Source organism: Peromyscus leucopus, chromosome 9, assembly GCF_004664715.2.
Source record: "Peromyscus leucopus breed LL Stock chromosome 9, UCI_PerLeu_2.1, whole genome shotgun sequence".
NCBI lineage: Eukaryota > Metazoa > Chordata > Mammalia > Rodentia > Cricetidae > Peromyscus > Peromyscus leucopus.
This window is the reverse complement of record NC_051070.1, coordinates 44,201,807-44,221,757: the sequence shown is the minus strand read 5'-3', so window position 1 is coordinate 44,221,757 and position 19,951 is coordinate 44,201,807. Positions and strand designations below refer to the sequence as shown.

At 40.9% G+C, this 19,951-nt stretch overlaps 1 protein-coding gene across 1 annotated transcript in view; it reads left to right on the top strand.

Annotated features, from left to right (window-relative positions):
* Vwa8 (von Willebrand factor A domain containing 8) overlaps positions 1 to 19,951 on the top strand; it is a 342,755-nt gene that overhangs the window by 199,470 nt on the left and 123,334 nt on the right. Inside the window, 4 exon segments of the mRNA XM_028878597.2 lie at positions 324 to 459; positions 2,979 to 3,098; positions 6,869 to 7,074; positions 9,259 to 9,410. Of these exon segments, the coding sequence (XP_028734430.1) occupies positions 324 to 459; positions 2,979 to 3,098; positions 6,869 to 7,074; positions 9,259 to 9,410 (614 nt within the window).

Sequence of the window (19,951 nt, the reverse complement as noted above, 5' to 3'; positions counted from 1 at the left end):
ACACCCATCTCCTCTGATCAAACTACATTCCAAACTGTACGGTGACTGTTCCATCAAACTCCTCCCACCCTCTATGGCACTTTCAGTCTCCCCCATTCTGGGGTGTGAAACATTGTTGGGAACGGTTCTAACTGGAGAAAAGTGCCAAACTTGCTGTTGTGTTTGAGTGCCCCGGGATGCTTCTGTTGCTGACTGTGTGATGCCGACTGTGCCTGGAACTTGCAACTGGCTGAGGCCAATTCAAAGCCGTGAGCCATCATGAGCTTTCAATAATGGTTACTTTGGCTCTTTTGTTTCTAATGATACATTTTCTGTCTTCAAAGGTTAAAGCGGTAAAGTTGGGTCACATTCTAGTAGTCGATGAGGCAGACAAAGCACCGACAAATGTCACCTGTATTTTGAAAACTCTGGTAGAAAATGGAGAAATGATTTTAGCAGATGGTCGGCGCATTGTTGCACGTGAGTAGTAAAGAGCGACGTTTTCCGTAGTGTGTGGAGTTTTTACATCTCTGGGATGTACCTCTCTAGCTCTCTCCTATAAACAAGCAATAAGCTTAAGTTCATTGCAAATTAAATTGTACTGACAGTCATTTCTAAAAATAACATCTAAATCTAACCTCTCTGGTTTCAGGGGGTTTGTTGGGTTGGTTGATTTGGTTTGGTTTGGTTTTGGTTTTTTTGGTTTTGGTTTTATTTGTTGGTGGTGCTGAGAGAGAATCGATCTTCAATTGTGGAATCACATGCTTCATCCCTAAGCTATACCCACAGCCCCCAGTTTCCCTCTTCTGTGATCAGTCTTTATACTTTTCTACCCTGAAAATGTCAACCTTGAATCTTTATACCTGTTTTTCAAATATTTGCGTGTGATTCTATTATTAAAATCCTATCTTGAAATTTTAGGAACTCTGGCCTGTTTCTCTTGCTCACAGTATTAAAACTTACTTTTATTATTGGGTCAGTACAATTAAGAGTTACTGAATATGGGCTGGAGAGATGGCTCAATAGTTAATACTTGCTGCTCTTCCAGAGAACTCAGGTTCCATTCCCTGCACTCACATGTTGGCTCACAACCATCTGTAACTCCAGTTCCAGGGAATCTAATGCTGACTTCCGGCCTCCACTGGTACACATGTGGTACATACATTAAAGCAAAATTTTAAAAATCAGTGGATGGTATGGTGATATTTGTTCTCTAACATATAAAGCTTGCCTGGGGATCAAAGGAAAAAGCTAGCCACTATATTAAACGTATAGGACAGGCAGTGGTAGCGCTCACCTTTAATCCTAGCATTCAGGAAGCAGAGATTCATCTGGATCTCTGTGAATTCAAGGCCACACTGGCAACAGAGACAGACTTGGTGGCACACACCTTTAATCCCAGCACTAGTTAACCGTAGAGGTCTGGAGGTCTGTACAGACAGACAGGAAGTGATAGAGCTGGGTGGAAAGAGGAAGTGATGTAGCTAGGTGGAGAGAGGAAGTGAGATGTCAGGGCACAGAAAGGTATATAAGGCAGGAGTATACAGGAAATAGCTCCCTTGGGATGAGGATTTCCTAGTGATAAGAACTTGTTCTATCCCTCTGATCTTTCAGCTCTCACCTCCAGTATCTGACTCCAGGTTTTTTAATAATAAGACTGTTTAGCAATCGTGTTACAGATGGTTTATTTAATTTGTGTGTGTGTGTGTGTGTGTGTGTGTGTGTGCGCGCGCGCGTAACTCAGGAAGAGGTTATTCTCTGCTTTGGATTCTACTTTTCTTCTTCCCCAAACACAGAAATACTCTTCTTTTAGTAGATATTGCTGGGGGTGGGCTGAGAAGGAAAATTAATAAATCTCATCAGTATTGTCTTAGGATTTCTGTTGCTCTGATAAAACAGCATGATCACAAGCAACTTCAGGAAGAAAAAGTTTATTTTTATCATAAAGCTTAGAGCTTACAACTCCTAGGTTACATTCCATCACTGAAGGAAGTTAGGACAGGAACTCAAAGCAGGAACTTTGAGGCAGGAATTGAAGCAGAGATCATTGAGGAAAATCACTTACTGGCTTGTTCCTCATAGCTTGCTCAGTTTGCTTTTTTATATGCCCCAGGACCCCCTGCCTAGGGGCGGCATTACCCATAGAGGGCTGGGCCCTCCCACATCAATCATTAATCAAGAAAATGCCTCACAGACTTGCCTATAGGCGATCTTATGGAGACATGTTCTCAGTTGAGGTTCCCTCTTCCCAGGTGACTGACTCTACCTTGTGTCAAGTTGACCAAAAACCAAAACAAAACCTAGCCTATACATGCATATTTAACTATAAGGCAATTTAAGTTTTCTAAATACATGTAAGATGCTAATTTCAGGAGGTTTTTTGTCTTGTGAAAAGACTTGAAAATTTATAACTAGCCTTGGAAAATAGATAGCCAGTACCATAAATCAGTACTAAAATCTTAAATGTTTGAAGAACATATATAAAGAGAATCCCATTAGAAAGGTCGGCATGGTGGACGTGTTCCTCTTTGATGTTGTTGCAAGGCCACTGCTCTGGGATGTACTTAGCACTATTAACAGCATTTTAACATTTGACTTTCACAGTTTAGGGAAGATGTGAATTTACCTTAGCCTGAGTACTGTCCCTTAACAGGGTCCCTTACACTCTCAAGGGTTAGAGCTCAGCCTGATCCTTTGCTCTGAGGACTGTAGTATACAAAGATGGTGTGACCAGAAGGAAGAAGACGCTGCGCAGACAGAAGCTGTGATCAGGCCCTGGCTGTGTCTGGCCCTCTGTGTCTTCTCCTGACATTTTGAAGGATAGCTTAGAAGTAGAACATAATAATTTTCAAACTTGTGTGAGTTCCTGGTGTCCTGGATTGAACGAGAGTCTCGCTGATGTTCATCTGATGTCCTACCACAGCCTTGGAGATGACAATTGAGTCAGGAACACCTGAAGCTGTTTTGAACAGAGTTTCATAAACTGTTTTATTTTTCAGATGCTGCCAATGTGGATGGAAGAAAAGACGTTATCGTGATTCATCCTGACTTCAGGATGGTAGTTTTGGCCAACAGGCCTGGCTTCCCTTTCTTGGGCAATGACTTCTTTGGCACTTTAGGTAAAAATAATGACTATAATAATAACAAGAATAATTTCAACAGCAATGTTATAATGGCGGCTATTACTCACCATGGGCTGTGATACCATCATCACCATCTGGGGGCAGGGAGCTTTTGATACTCACAGGGATTATTTTTCTTCAGTCACTTAGCTAATGAGTGGTGGAGCTAGGCTCCGAGCTGGACTGCACGTCTATGTCTGACTCAGAATGAACAACTTAAGCAGTTGTTTAATGCTCCATAATGGATGGCTGTTAATGTCGACTTCTATCACCTCCTCTAAAAAGCCGGAGGCCAGCTGTGCAGACTGGTTCATACTGACTAGGGAGGTCCTGGAGGTACATCATCATCATCAGCCATACAGGAGAACTCCTCTTCTCTGGAATCTCATACACAGGACAAAGCAGGCCCAGGCTCCTGTTAGGATCTTGATCTGGCAATTCCACATAAGGGATTTGTCCCAGCAGTTTACCTGAGTAGCCATCTGAGTACAGGGATGGTCAGCACGGCATTGTGTATAGTAACTAGGATGAAAACATTCCGCTGTCCCTCCAAAGGAGCTAGATAAAGAAATTCTGTATCCGGACAATAGAGCAGTGTGCTGCTATTCAGAGAAATGAAGTAAGTAGTACTAGATGCTGAAATGCAAACCAGTCCTCGGAATATTAATTGAGACAATAAGTCATGGAAGTGAGTCCGGTGGTCTCCTGTATACATTTTAGAATGTATACTATCATCCCACTTACACCATTTATGTAGTTTTGATTTTAAATTCCTGTGTTGCTGCTACAGATGTGCTCATGGGAACTCTCTAGAGCAAGCTGTAGTTTTCTCTGTAGAAAAAGGTTTAAGTTCTTTTCAGGTTCAGATTCTTCATGGCCATTCTCATCCCCATTCTTTCTAAGGCCTACATTGACGCTCACTGTCCGTCTGTCCACCTGCCGTCACCCTGTGCCACTTGTCACTCATTCCTGGTTTGTCCTTTTCTCCACCTCCTCCAATCCTCTGCCTTCCCCTCTTCCATCTCCCTTTCCCCCTCCCCTCCCCACTTCCTGCTCTGCTCCCCTCTCCCCACAGTGCTTGCTGAACAACTTTGGTCTCCTAAATCCCTGGCCTCGCCACACCTCAGTTGTTGTTTTTTTACTTTATTTTTTTGAGGCAGGGTCTCTCTCTGTCTACCTACTTTTTTGTCAGCCATTGTCAGAAACTCTGAACAGTTGTTTGTGTTTAGAAGTTGCAGTCCAACATCCATTTCTTCTTCACCCCTCTCAAGTCAGTTCTAATCAGATCTTGGCCTGAACCACCCAACAGAAGCCATTCTTGACTAAGTCATGGGGCCATTTCCATGGCTAAACCAGCGATGGGTTCCCAGGCTGTGTCTTACCGTCTGTGGTCCTTAGGACACTTGTCACAGTTAGTCATTCTCCCGTCCTTCCTTGATGTCTGGTCCTTCCTCGGCACTTTCTGGGCTTCTTCCCACACTGATGACCATTCCTCAGTTTCTTTGTTTATTCCTTCATAGAATGTTCTGGTCTTCTTTTGTCTATCCACACTCATTCCCTTGGTAAAATCAAAGCATGTCATTTCACATTATCGCTTAAATAACTGTTACTGCCATGAATTTCTCTGCAGCCAAACTCTCCAGTTCCCTGCTGAACACTTATTTCCAACTTGCCTGTTATTAAAACCTTAACTTATATTTAATAATTCCACACTGGGAGGAATTACTGAGTGGATTTTTTCTTTTTAATCCCCTTAATTTATGATAATAACTCTGTCCTTGACAGCAAAATCTTTCTTGGCTTTTCTTTCTCTTACATGCCTTACCATCTACCAGGACATCTTACTGGCTCTTAAAACACATTCCAAATTATCCCACCGTCACCAGCACTGGTCACCATTTTAGGTGGAGCCACCACCCTCTTTCATCATGAATTTTTTTAACAGTAAAAATAATAATAATGGTTAATTAACGGGTTTCTTGCTTCTGCTTGCTCCTGTCTGTTGTCATGATCTGTGAACGATCTAAGATTTTACCTATTTGCCTAATAAATTAGCCTGCCACAATTTCACGTCAGGAAACACCAGACTCTGGGTCAAAAGCAAAGGAGGGATTATGTCTCTTGATGAAAGTAGTGGTAAATAAATAAGAGAGAGAGAGAGGAGAGAAAGAGAGAGAGAAGAAAGCAGACCCGCATTAGGGGGTGATGACCAGAGGATAGGAGTGATCCCAGTCAGCTTGGGTTAATGTCAGACCATCAGGCCCTCTCTCCAAACAACAAAATGAGTAGTCAGTGAGTCAGCACAGTGCTGGTTGTTCAAGCCCCAGTTCCCCCAGGACAACATGAAGGACGCTAGATAATCCTGCACCTGCAGCGGGATTACTGTGCGGAAGGACCTAAGCTTGGGTAACATCCTGAAATAAGCGTGCCTAGCCATGTTCCAGAGAGACTGCCTTCCAAAGCTGTTGCTCTGTAGCGTCCTTGAAGGACAGTTTGGTCAGAGCCTCTTCTAGCAAAGAGCAGGAGTACTGCAGACCCATGGATGGGCATTTGTCACCCTACACCAGCAATTCTTGACCTGTGGGTCACAACCCCTTTGGGAGCCAAATGACCCTTTCACAGTGGTCGCCTAAGACCAGTGGAAAAAACAGACATTTACATTACAATTCATAACAATAGCAAACTGACAGTTATGAAGTAGCAATGAAAATTTCCCTACGACATGAGGAACCGTATTAAGGGGTCTCAGCATTAGAAAGTTTGAGAACCACTGGCCTACACCCTGTACCGTCTGTCTGTTCTTGACAGCAGTCCACTTCTCTGGTAGAAATCCCCCTGGCTGCCCATTTCACTCTGAGTTTCTAAGCTCATCTCTCAGATGCTGAGCTTATGTTCAGTGATTTCCAATATCCTTTGTGATGTTTCCCGCATCCTCTCTCCAACTTCCTGCCTCACTCGCTCTTCTGTGTGCCAGTTCTACCTGCTTTAGAGATCTGCTTGAGCTGTAGTATCCACCTAGGATGTTCTTCCACGTAGCTACATATTCGAAGACTTTATCTTCCCAATGAGGCCCTTGTGACTGCCCTCTCCCATGATCATTTCTACTGCCACACACCATACTCACATACCCCCCTGTAACAGAATATAAGCTCCACAAGGATGGGGATTTTTTTTTTCTTAAATCTTTGATATATATTACCTCGGGTTGTACTTGGTGTCTGGAAGTTGTTTCATAATTATTTGATGACTGCATGGTAGAGGAACCAAGTACCTTTTTACATTCATGATAACTTTCATTTTCAATGAAAAAAAAAAATACAAAGTTGCCCTGAATGTTTGTATTTGAAAATGTCAGTCTGTGAGATGAAGCTTGAAGCTGCGATGCTCTGTTTTGTTACTTTTAAATACACACAGCACTCCTACATACACAAAATAGCTGTTTAACCACGTGGTTCCTAGATCAAAATAAGGTAAACCATTACCACTGCGTGCTTTGGCAGGGACAAAGGAGTCTGCCCCTGTGTGTTTTAATATCTCCCAGGAAGCATGTATTCAGGTATCATAACTTTGAATATAAATAAACTCACGCAGAATTAGCCACATATCATTCAGTTTTCTTCTGGTTCAGGCATTTTCTTTCTTCTCTGTACAATCTTATTGTTAGATGGGCTTTCGATGATTTGCTGAGCAGCTGCTGGCTCTTTAAAGCACCCTTGCATTTTGTTGTGCATATCACCACTGAATGTGATCTTTCTTCCTTTCTGTAGGCGACATTTTTAGCTGTCATGCCATTGATAACCCCAAGCCCCATTCAGAGCTTGAGATGCTCAAACAGTATGGCCCAAATGTGCCTGAACCCATCCTTCAGAAGCTTGTAGCGGCCTTTGGAGAGCTGAGGAACTTGGCTGACCAAGGGATTATTAACTATCCTTATTCTACCAGAGAAGTTGTCAACATTGTCAAACATTTACAGGTATGGTATACATCTGTGCAAAGTGTCTAGAAGAAACCATTGTGTCTTCCAGACTGTACAGTTTATAACTGGTATTTCCATTTTGTGATAGGTCAGTCAAATAACCTGATAGGAAGTGTGCATAATCTAAGTAATAAATCTTGAAGGCCAGTGGTTGCTCCTACTGTAGTCTTTGAATTGGCTTTAGCAAGATTTTGTACCAGTCAGCTAAGAAATTGGATGGGTTGTTTTTGGTTTGATTTTGTTTTTTGATGTGTGTGTGTGTGTGTGTGTGTGTGTGTGTGTGTGTGTGTGTGTGTGTGTGTGTGTGTTGGGGGGAATAATTAAACAGCAAGGAGATGTTTCTGTTTAACTTTTTACAACTAGCATGTGGTATCTGGATAGAAAGTATTACAAATGACATGAAGGTAGAAAACAGCAAGAACTGATAGTATACTAAAAGAACATTTGTCAAATTAGGATAAGTGCTCAAGAGAATAAAATTCCTCTGGTCATGCACAGTGTATAGTCCACTTGGTAAAGAAAATGAAACCAAACAAAATCATGTAAACTCTCTATAGCAAATAATGATCTCCCACCTAACAGCCACAGCCTTTGACTTGTGAATTCTTTCCAGCCTCTAACCCTCCAAGAAAACCTCACTGAGAAAAATAGGCTGCTGGGAGGTAAAAAAGGGAGAGAGATTTTAAGGGAGAAAACTTCAGTTGCAGTGGAAAAAAAGCTATTACTCAGCAAAGTAACTGAAAAGCTATTAATAATAATGGAATGTTCATTGCAAAGCTGCTAAGAGTATATTTTAAATGATTACCCTATTAAAATATAATTATGAAAAATGACAAATAGGTCCATTCACTTGGTTTAATTATTCTACAACATATACACATACAGAAATACAGCATTCTATCCTTTGAAAATATATATATATATGATATATATATTATATATATATTATATATATATAATATATATATATATCTTCCGTATATACATGGGAAGGAAAAAAGCGCTTACTCTACTTATAAGGCCTTGCTAAGTCCAGCATACCGGCTTGGATGTCAGCACCGAAGGACAATGAAACCAATCATTAGAGAAACTACCAGCATATGTCTAACTGTGGTGGCTCTTACTTTCTTTACCTCCATGTTCAAGGAGCAGCAGGCAGCCACCCATTCTCTATTTCCTGCACTTAAGTTCTTCTTCCTCTCTCTCTTCCTCCTTTATCATTTTCTCCATTTATTCATAGACTGAGTTTTCTAGAGATTTCTGTGTTGACATTCCACACTTGACTTAGCTAGTTTAAATTGATCAATCTGTTACTCCCTTTTTTCCTTTTTTAAATTGTTTTTAGAGTGCAGAATAATGGTATCGTTATAAGATTTTTCACACATATATGGCATGGTACCTTGCTCCATTAAGTCCTTCCCCCACTGCTCTCCCCTGCCCTCCCTCCTCACCTCATCCTGGTTCCTTTCTGCCCAAATCGTTCCCTTCTGCTCTCTCCCCATATGTGTATATACAGTTAAAGCTGGTTATGCATGTAAGCAACAATGTGCTGTTTTGTCTTTCCCTTATCACCCTCTTTTGTTACCTCCTCTCTCTCTCTCTCTAAACCTCTTCCTCACCACTCATAGCCCCCCTCTCCTCTCACGTCCTCTGTGCCTTTGTTCAATACCGATCCCACATAGAAGAGAAAACACAGAATGCATTTCTCTCTGCTTCTGGCTTACATCATGTCACACGATCTCCAGTTCCAAGCATTTTCCTGTGAGTGACACACTTTCATTCTTTATGGCTGCGTAAAATCCCGATGTGTGTGCATGCCACATATTAATCCATTCATCTGTCAGTGGGCATCTAGTCTGTTTCGTGTCTTGGCTAGTTTGAATAGTGCAGCAGTAGGCAGGTTCACGAAGGCAACAGAAGGTCTGAGCAGGGCCCGGACACTGAGAGGGAGAACTGCAACTCCACGACTTCTATTGTGTATCTCAAAAGGAAGATAAGCTGTAAGAGTGACTGCTAAACGTAAGGGTGTATTCCTACGACCTGGTTATCAAACATAGCTAATGCATTTCTGCTGAATTTCATTAGTGTACTATTATTGCTTTCTCAGTTCTATAGCCTTTATAGTGTTGTATGCTTTATCTCATATATAATGAAGTTGTTTTGTTTTGTTTTTCTGTGCAGAAATATCCCACCGAAGGTCTCTCCAGTGTGGTTCGGAATGTATTTGACTTTGATTCTTACAACAATGACATGAGGGAAATTTTGACGAACACTTTGCACAAATATGGGATCCCAATTGGAGCAAAGCCTACCAATGTGCATCTGGCAAAGGAGTAAGGAAACCTACTGTTGATAAATAATCTTGAGCATTGTTCATCTGACTCTTAGATGCCAATAGTTCCTAATTTACTGTAGACACTATGAAACTGAGTTGGGTGGGAAACCCTGAGTTGATGTGGGAAACCCTCCATGGGTAGTGTTCTTCAGATGGCTACTGTTTGCTGGCTGGTTCTCAGTTAAGTAGCATCATTTATAGTCCTGTAAATTAAGGATTTTAGTTATTCTGAATATCCCACAAGTAGCTGTAACCCACTCAAATAAAGGGAAATATTTGTTTCTTTATCAGTCTCTGTCCTTTTGTTGAATGACTGTGGGTCTTGTTATTTCATAACCCAGTGCAAATCAGCGTACAGATGTAAAGACTGCATAAAGACTAATTCATTTACTAAGATGCTCTGATTCCAGTAACCAGATAGCTTTCTTTAAGATAGGCTTCTAAACTTATCAGATAAATGCCGATCTGAGAGTACTTATTTTAGCTTTATAGATGAGGGAGATAGAACAATCAGATTCCTAACACATGGGCTGACAGCACACCTTGTGTATGCTCAAACCAAATATGTTGTTGACCAGAGGGAGTTGGCAGAGTTTATTAACTGGGAAATAATTTTTGATGGGTAGTTTATTGATAATACATCTTATGTCTGTCTTTGTCTACAAAATGTAGGTTATCATAAATTCTCAGGGAACAATTACAATTCTTAAGGTAAATTACTAGAACTTGTTCTCTTGTGGGAGGCATTGTTTAGAATGAGGTTAAATTGAAATCAGTGACTACGCTGGCAATATAAATTTTCCTAAGTGTGTACATATCATTCTTTGAAGTCATTATAAAAACACAGAAGCCAAGAAAAATAAATTACTAACATACTAAGAATTTCCCAAAGAGAAACAAATATTTCCCTTCTGTGATAAAAGCACCAAGATGGTATTATGTTAGCTGTTCTGGGTGTACTGGTTTGCATTTTCGATGAGTAATTTTCTTTCAGGAAGAGTGAGTGGGAGTCAGAAGCTAATGGTTATGTTTGTCTATACAGTACTATTATAGTGGTTGGTTAGCAGTCCTTATAAGGATTTTGAACAAGGTAATGTGTTGGGTATAGCATATCTTCTCTTCTAGAGAGTTCCGAACGTGTCCGTAATGTGCAAGCTTCTCTCACTAACACTTTTCTGTTCCCTCTTACAAACTCTCACCTTTTCAGTTGGAGATAGATGTTTTTACCACTGCTAACAAGTTTATGGAATTAGAATTCTAGCTCTGGAAAGCAGGCTTGCAGATTGCAGCTAATCTCCTAGGTCTCGTGTTTAATTTTAAAGATTAAAATACGTACTAGTTAGGCATATCAATTATAAGAAAATTGTTGGCAGTTTTCAATGGAAGGAAGACAGAAATGGTTTGACTTCCTCATTGTCGTCCTTAGTTTTGAACGACAACTCTTGGTGCAGCATGTTCACATTTGCCAGGGCAAGTGACTGTCAGTCCTGGTGCTCAGAGTGGAAGCCTGGAGAGAAGAGGGTCAAACTTGTGCTTGAGATTGGCTTAGACAGAGCTAGCTAGCTGTCCACCCACTGCAGACAGCCAAAAATAAGCTTAGAGCAGATACGGGAAGAAAGTGAATTTTTCTTGTGGTAGAAGTGACTGCGTCCTATATAATTTTCACAGTCATTCAAAGCAGGTTTTTTGCTGTAAATTCTAGTGACCTCCGCAGCTCAACAGTAGTGGTATTGTTTTCTAGGCTTTCATGAAGCCCATGGGTTCCCTAGGACTCTTCCTGTCCCGTTACCAGGCTTACATTGGAGAAGACAAGTGATAAAGTCAGCAAGATAAGAGCTTGGAATTCAGTAGTCAGTCATCCATTCAGACTCCATACCTAGGTCAGATGTAGCCAACCTCATAGAATCAAATCCTCGTAGCCAGCATTTGAATTTGGAGAAGTTTCTTGCCTGAATGGGATTCTGCTGGTAAAATGACAGCACTTTATTCTCGAAAACATAAGAGTAGAATTTGCTATCCAAATTGGCGTTTTTGAGAATGGAAGAGGAAGTGTTGGCAGCAACTGTAAAAAGAGATGTGGCATTAAGACTGTCCTGGTCAAGGCTGGAGTACGTGCTTATCCTCATGGAGCTTATCACTGAGCCCTCTGCTTGTCCAGTAGGCTTCGCACTCTAGCACAGTCTCAATGTGTCCCTCGTTTGTAAAAGCAAACTGAAACTTCTTATAAGTAATACACATTGGGTATCCTAATCTGAAAAGCCAAAATTTGAAACAGGTAGATCTCTTGAGTTCAAGGATAGCCTGGTCTACATAACGAGTTCCGGGACAGCCAGGACTACATAAGAGTAAGACTCTGTCTTGGGGGCGGGGAGAGCTATGTCATCTCAGTGCCCTGTGGTGCAACGGTGAAATACCTAAAAGAAAGGGTGCTGCCCCTCTCCTTTTTCCTCTTAAATTGTAGGGTCCCCATATCCAGGCCTACACAGTTTTCTAAAGACCCAGTGTGATTAAGAATTTACCTGTCTTGTTTAAAAAAGCTCTACAGACCTGTTGGTTTTAACTTGAGGGGTTTTGGTTGGTTTGTGTGTGTGATTTGGTCATAATGTACCCCTTCTTGATCCACAACCATATTCCCAGATCCCAGCGCCGGGTCAGAACTGACACTCAGCCCTCCGTTTCCCTAGGACCTTCTGAGGCTGGTTTGGGGTTTCGTTCTATCTGTCCCTTTGGCAGTTTCTAAAGCATGAGAAAGGACATGTCAAAGAGATGGTAAATATGATCAAATTGGTCACACTGGGAGAGGTGACTTCAAAATAAAAATATGCTTCATAAGGAATTTAAATTTCATTATTTTATTTGTTATATAGAGAAACAACTCGTCAGAATCATCAGTGGTATGTGCCAAATGTAGCCATACAAATCTGAATTCTTTAGTGTCATAGGCAGACATGGGTATTTGGATTACAACTAAATGCTTTAGTTTTAAATACCATTGTTTTTGTTTTTATATTTATATGTGTTTTATGTGTGTGGTGCTACTTAATTTATGTATATAACATATTACATAATGACAGAATTAGTTCTATATATCCAAGGAAAGGCATACAGACCATCTACTATAAACATAGGTACCTATGCATACATACAGTTAAAAACTTTCTGGGCATAGATTCCTTGTTTGTTCCTCAACTGATCTCTTATTCTGAAGTTCCTTTTTTTTTTGTTTTTCAAGACAGGGTTTCTCTGTGTAGCTTTGCGCCTTTCCTGGAACTCACTTTGGAGACCAGGCTGGCCTCAAACTCACAGAGATCCGCCTGCCTCTGCCTCCCGAGTGCTGGGATTAAAGGTGTGCACCACCACCGCCCGGCTCTGAAGTTCCTTTTAATAGTAAACAGTCTGCTATCATATCAATGCTTCCAAATTAAAAATTTGTCATGCTGGAGACATGCCTTAGAAGGTGGGGTGGGCCTGGGTGGTGGTGTCCCATGCCTTTAATCCCAGCACTCGGGAGGTAGAGGCAGGTGGATCTCTGTGAGTTCCGGGCCAGCCTGATCTACAAAGCAAGGAAAGGCACAAAACTGCACAGAGAAACCCTGTTTCGAAAAGCCAAAAAAAAAAAAAAAAAGAAGGTGGGATGGGAAGCCCATTTTCTCAACTTCTATTTTAAATGACTTACACATTATATTAACAGTAATTAAAATGAAAGAACTGTCATTTCATACATCTAAAATAAAATGTAAATACTTTAAAATGCAATTATTATAGCATTTTTATTGTTGTACTAATGTGATAATGATAATGGGATAATATTACAGGATGGCAGCAGAAACACTGTAGCTAGGTAACTAGGTGCCGCATACTCTTCTAGGCAATTTTCTCTACACAAATTAAAATTAATTCTCACAATAAACCTATTATATATACACATTCACATATACACATACCATGTATACAATTGCATTTGTAGAGAAGTAGTTTGAAACAGAGACTCTTAGAAAACAGGAACAGAGTTGATGTGTGTGTGTGTGTGTGTCTGTCTGTCTGTCTGTCTATGTGTCTGTGTCTCTGCACGCTGATACAAATTATTGGCAACCTATGAGACAGTTCTCAGACACTGAAAATTACTGATTTTGTTGTTAAAAAAGCCTTTCAAAATAAAAGCAAAGAAATATGATACACACACACACACACACACACACACACACACACACACACACACTTGTATTATGTACACCCACATGTATTTAAGTTTTCCTTTTTGACACATGATGGAAGATCTTGGAATAAGACTGAATGATTCATGCAGGAATGATAAGAACTCTAGAAGTTTTGTCGATACATAAATTTTGTAAATGTATAAGAAGCATGCACATCTGCACCCTCGCTTGCTGGGAATGCAAGATGAAGTCTCGAGGCTGTGGCCATTGAGAAATGACTGCACAGAAGGGTGACCTCCAGCTTGCAGGCCGTCTGCTACTGCTGACTCCCTGACCCGTATACAACCTTGAACCCACTTAAATGACCACTCTTTGTGCTCCAGAGTCCTTGCCCTTGACTCAGTTTCTCTTCCAGCACCTCTTCATTTGTTCTTAAGCCACTTTTCTTATTGCTACTTTGTAAACAAAATAAAAAGAAATCAGGGACTTCCTTTACTCTACCCTACAGAGATAACTGGTTTGAAGTTGTTTTTGTTTCTTTTGGTTCTTGTTTGATTTTTGTGAAACAGGTCGTCTTGTATTCCAGGCTAGCCCTCTGAGCACTGGGCCGTAAGCATGTGTCATCTTGCATGCTTTCTGTGACCCTGGGGAAGCACTCTCCCAACTGAGCTGCTTTGCCAGCAGAAATAACCGAGGATAGATCCTCTGGACCTTTTATAATCACTGATGCTCTGTCATGTTCCTGAGACATCCTTGTTACAGTCGTTTTATCTTTCTGGGGCTTTTATCTTAGGACATGTGTTCCTAAGAGGCATTCTTTCTAAAACACTTCATTCTCAGGCTTCTTTGTTGAAAAATAAAAATAACCAAAATGAGAGCTTTAATGATGTTATAACACTTTGCTTCCTGTTCTGCTTTTTCTCTATTTCCTTCCCTCCTTGGATTTGAAGCTTAAGATACTCATTCTAACCACAATGAACAGATTTGTAAAAGATGTGAGAGACTCTCAAAAGAAAAAGAAACCCAGTTATATCACTGCTTTGTGACTCTTTGAATATGGCTAAATGTCATTATGCTTCCAGACATATATACGAATGTTCTCACTAGACAGCCTGCACGTCTAAAAATGACTGTTCTGTGTGACTACACTTTAGAAGTGTCCCTTGCTGGTGAGGAAGCCCTATTAGAGCCTTGCAATTACTCCTCAGATGTCTTGTTGCTAGGCATTCTCCTACTACACTTTCAGATGCTTTATTTAAAATGAAATTTCACTTTTAAGCAAAATAATATAACTTTGAATTGATGTGTTACAGAAGTATATTAAGCAGTAGTTTTATGAAGAGTTTTTGGTGGTCTGTACTTTAAAGAATTTAATGTGGTGGTGGCTACACTCGACTTGGGTATGGCTTTCTACACTGTTTAGTTTTAGAAAATAGGTATCACTTCTGCATTCTGTTTTTTAAGCATCTACTCTGTTGATACTAAAATTTTTCATTTTGTTTTTATTTTAAAAGTTAAGTAAAAGTCTATCTATTTAAAATTGCTATTTCTTGGGACTTTTGCTTCTATTACAGTAAAGCATTGGTCACATACACCACATGGTCTGAGGACAGACCAGTGGCACATTCGTCTGTGGCCAGTGAGAGATCAAGTCATTGAGGCACTCTGTGGTATTTCAGTACAGTAGGTTTGGGGCTGGTATGCATCAACATAAAGATGCCAAATGACATACAGAACACACACACACACACACACACACACACACGAGTGTGGGCACGTACATATGTGCCTGCTGCTCAGAGCCTGAACCTAGGGCCTCTTGCATGCAAAGCATGTGATCTGCCACTGAGCTAGCCCCACCCCAACCCCATATAATACATCTTTAAAGTATCAAAAATGATAGTAGTTTGCTCTTTCAACTCCTAACCTCATGCCATATGAATATTACCAATATCAACTCTCTGAATCTACACGGTGTACATGTGTGTTGGAATTTGTCTTGCCTAATAAGGATGGGGCAGGCATTAGACCACAACTGTCTACTTGCCAAATTTATCCATTGGATGTCAAGATTTTCAGATATTTTGGAAATTTTGTACTTACCTTTCAGAACCTATTTCCAAACACTTTGGAATTTTGGGGTGTGTGTATGTGTGTATAATTTTATGAATATATTCTAATCAGGTTCCTTCAACTTAATGTAGTGTTTCATCACTTCTAGAAGTAAATATAAAAGCATCTTACCTATAAGATGTCAACAAATATCCTACAGTCAGGATTTTTTTTTACTAGTGGTACCCACAAATTCTTCAAATTGAAGACATTTATTTGTTCACTTTAGAAGTGTCCTTACATAGACTCCATTACCTGGTACTTCTGTCTTCAAAGCTATGATTATTAAAGTGGTCAGCCTTAACTGGTCAGTCTTATGTCACTTGTGTATCATATCTGCTGCTGCAAGCCGTAGAAATATGAGGTAGGAATTCAGCTGGTACTGACAAAGCTAAAACCTGGCATAGCCAAGGCCTCTGCCCGAGGGAAGCCAAAACTCAAGGCGTTTTGGTGATACTTTTGAATGTATCAGCTGTTTCCTAAAGTGAATTTCCTGTGTGATATGTAGCTTTCCCATTTGATTCTTTTCCCAAGAACTTCTAGTGAAGTTGATCATTTACTGGGCACAACTTCGCCTATACTTTTGGGGTATTTGGATAATATCCCCCAGCTGTGTTTGAAACCAGTCACACAGTCAAGACCCCTTTCCCATAAGGTGGCCTTTTTCCCTCTTATTCCAGCATAGACTTAGAGTCTGCCTTTCTGCAATCATCTTCATTAGCAGACAGTCTGGCCAGTGCCATCTCCAGACAAAAGTATTTCATCTGAGACACTTCTCAAACACCCAAGGACAGACTGCAGATAGATGAGCACTAAAGTACCCTGAGCTCATCTCACCTACAGATAGGAGAAGCTAACCTCACTAACCTTAAATCCTTAACTCCTTACCTTCACCCTGGTTTATTAACACAACACCCTAATTGAAAGGATTTACTGCTTGCAATTCCAGGATGGTGTTCAGCCATCTGCTAGTTACTGAGATAAGGTAAATATTTCCACTGACCCAATGAGACAACTGCCAAGGCCGGGTGGATAATAAGTGCCAATCTTTGTTTCTTGTGCAAATTAAGCTTAAATCTTTCTCTTTCATTAGTCACTCCCCCTTTGGGTTGTAAATAAAAGCTGCTGATTACTGCTCTGTGTTTGGATCTTGTCACCTCTCTCTATGACCCTGAAAACTTCAAGCCTCACATTGCATTGCCAAAGAATACCGCTTGTAAGTGTATATAAGCCAGTACCCCCATGGCACTTGTGGAATTGACTTAGAAGAATAAAGTGAATGGATTAAAAGAGCTGAGTGTACGTAGATTCATTTGATATCCCTCAGATTAGATCCCAGCTGCTTACAGCTTCTCTTCTGGGCTCTGGGAAAAAGTTATCTGGGGCTGGACCCCAATAGCTTTTGTTACTCTACCTCTATGAGTTGTTTCTAAATCCTAACCACTCAGAGTGAGCCTGTCTTGGGGCAGAAGCTCCTGTGTCAAGGGTGGAACTGGGCCTACCCAAGAGAGAGACCTGTTTCTCTGCCACTTGGGCTCTGACACATCTGGATAGACTTCACTGGGGAGTACTTGATGGGACCCAAGCCTGGAACACTGAATTAAGTAATCTTTATGAGTCATCCAACTCTTAGTTCTAGGATTTGCTGTCCTTGATTGCATAGGGAAGCTGAAGGGCAGAAACTCTTTATCCTGAATCATTCATCATTCATTACTTTACCAGCCATTCTAGTAGATGTTAGTAACACTCCCAGTAAAGGTTGCTGAGAATGTCCTGTTATGAAAGCCATTTCTGTGCCATTGCGGCATTGTTTTAGGATTGGTTGGTGTTTTTCTTGCTTTGCAGAGCAGTGCTGGGTATGTGTACCTGCAGACAGAGCAGCTCCATCTACTTAGAAATGACTAATCCTTGGGATTTCCTTTGGAGTTGTCTTTGAAAGGATCTCTGTCTAAATTTGATTTCCTGCTTTAAAGACTTACTCTTTGTAGTTGGACTGTCAACAGCAACCCTTTTTCTCTAACAGAGCAGCTGTGGGGTCTTCAAAGTATGAGAAGCAGCAGAAAGAGCATCCCAGCCAGGTGTGTTTTTACATTAGTTCACTCGGGTTGGAATGATCAGTAATCCACGGGTTATCTCATTAGAGCAAAAATGTTCTCTGCCCTTTTCTTTCCCCACAGTATTAGGTGCTATGTTTCCTTTTATATAGTGATTGCTTGGGTGGGGGGGACGGGTTATATTTATAAATAAGGTCACAGTGTTGACTGTGAGTGCTAAGATAAAGAACTCCACTCTGCATGTCTGTTTTCACTTATAAAAGAATCGTTTTCAGAAGGCCTAAGGTCTTATGATGATATCTCAGAATTACTTACCTTTTTAAAATACTTTTTGAAAGTATATTTGCTCCTTCCCTTTCCTCCTTCCAACCCTCCAGTGTACCCCCTCCCTCCAGTGCACCCCCTCCCCTCCAGTGCACCCCCTCCCTCCAGTGCACCCCCACCCCTCCAGTGCACCCCTCCCTCCAGTGCACCCCCACCCTGCTCTCATTCAAATTCATGGCCTCTTTGTTCTTTAATTGTTGTTATATACAGTGTGTGTGTGTGTGTGTGTGTGTGTGTGTGTGCGCACGTGTGAGTATTCCAGAATACATAAATATAATCTGCTCAGTCCACATGATGTTACTTGTATGCACATTTCCAGGGCTGATCATTTGGTGTTGGCTAACCGATTGGTGTGCCCTTCCCTGGGGAAGACTTTCTCCCACCCTCAGCATCCCTTGGCTGTCTATAGTTCTTTGTCTGGGGTTGAGGCCTCCTGAACTTGCCCCTCTCCATGTTCGCATGACTGTTGGTGTCATCCTTGTTCAGCTAGTGTGTAGGCAGCCATGTTGGTGAGGTAAGACAGGTGTAGTTGCTGGCATTTCTAGCAGACAGCAGTCTCGCGGCAGACTCCGTTCCTCCAGCTCTTACCATTTTGATCTCTTCCACAGTAGTCCCTGAAGCATTAGTGCAGGTGTTGTGTTACAGCTCTGTCTCTTGGGGCTGGGCTCCACAATAGTGCATTTTGGTTTGGTTGTGGTTTTCTCTAATGGTCTTCATCTGATGCAAAGACGAGGGGTGAGAACTAAGCTTGCATCTGAAGATTTGGAACTGAAACCCTCAAATAAAAAAGAATGTGCAACATTTGTCTTTCTGAATCTAGATTACCTCATTCAGTATGATCTTTTCTAGTTCTATCCATTTACCTACAAATTTCATGATTTCATTTTCTTTACAGCTGACTAGTATTGTATAGTGTGCATGTACCACATTTTCATTATCTGTCCATCAGCTGAAGGACATTTAGGTTGTTTCCACTTCCTAGCTATTGGGAATAGAGACATGGTGAACATGGCTGATCGAGAATCTGTAGAGTCAAGTCATTAGGGCATATGCCAAGGAGTGGTATAGCAGGGTCTCATGGTCAACTTATTTTCAGGCTTTTGGGGATTCCCACACTGATTTCTAGAGTAGTTGGACCAGTGAATGGACCCAGCAACAATTAGTGAGGGTTCCTTTTTCCCACATTTGCTGTCCATTGTTTTATTGTTCTCTGCCATTTTCACTGGGGTAAGATGAAATTTCAAAGTTGTTCAGAGAAATCTTCCTAATTGCTAGAGACACTGAACATCTTTTGAGATCCTTCTTAGCCAGTTTTTTTTTTCCTCTTTTGAGATTTTTCCATTCAGATCTCAGGCACATTTTTTTTAATTAATTGACTGTTTTGATTTGTCTTATTTTTTGACCTCTTTTATATATCCTGATATTAGTCCTCTGTCAGATGTATATCCAGCAAAGATTCTCTCCCATGCTTTTGGCTTCCTCTTCACCAGATTGATTGATCCTTAGCTGTGCAGAAGCTTCTTAGTGTCATGAAGTATCACTTGCCAATTGTCAGCCTTAATTCTTGGGTAAATGAGTCCTCTTCAGACAGACCTTTCCCACAAGTCCTGTGTCATGTAGAGCACTGGCTGTGTTTTCTTCTAGCCGGTTCATTGTTTCAGGTTTTGCATTTAGGTCTTGGAGTCACTTGAAGTTTGGTTCTGAACAAGGTGATAGACACAGGTCTAATTTCATTCTTCTGCATGTGGACATCAGTTTTTCCAGCACCATTTGTTGAAGATATTTTATGCTCTCCAGTGTTCATTCTTGGCACCTTTAAAATATTAAATGGCTGTAATTATTTGTACTCATGTTTGGGTCTTGAGTTTTGTTCCATGGGTCTACAGGTCTGC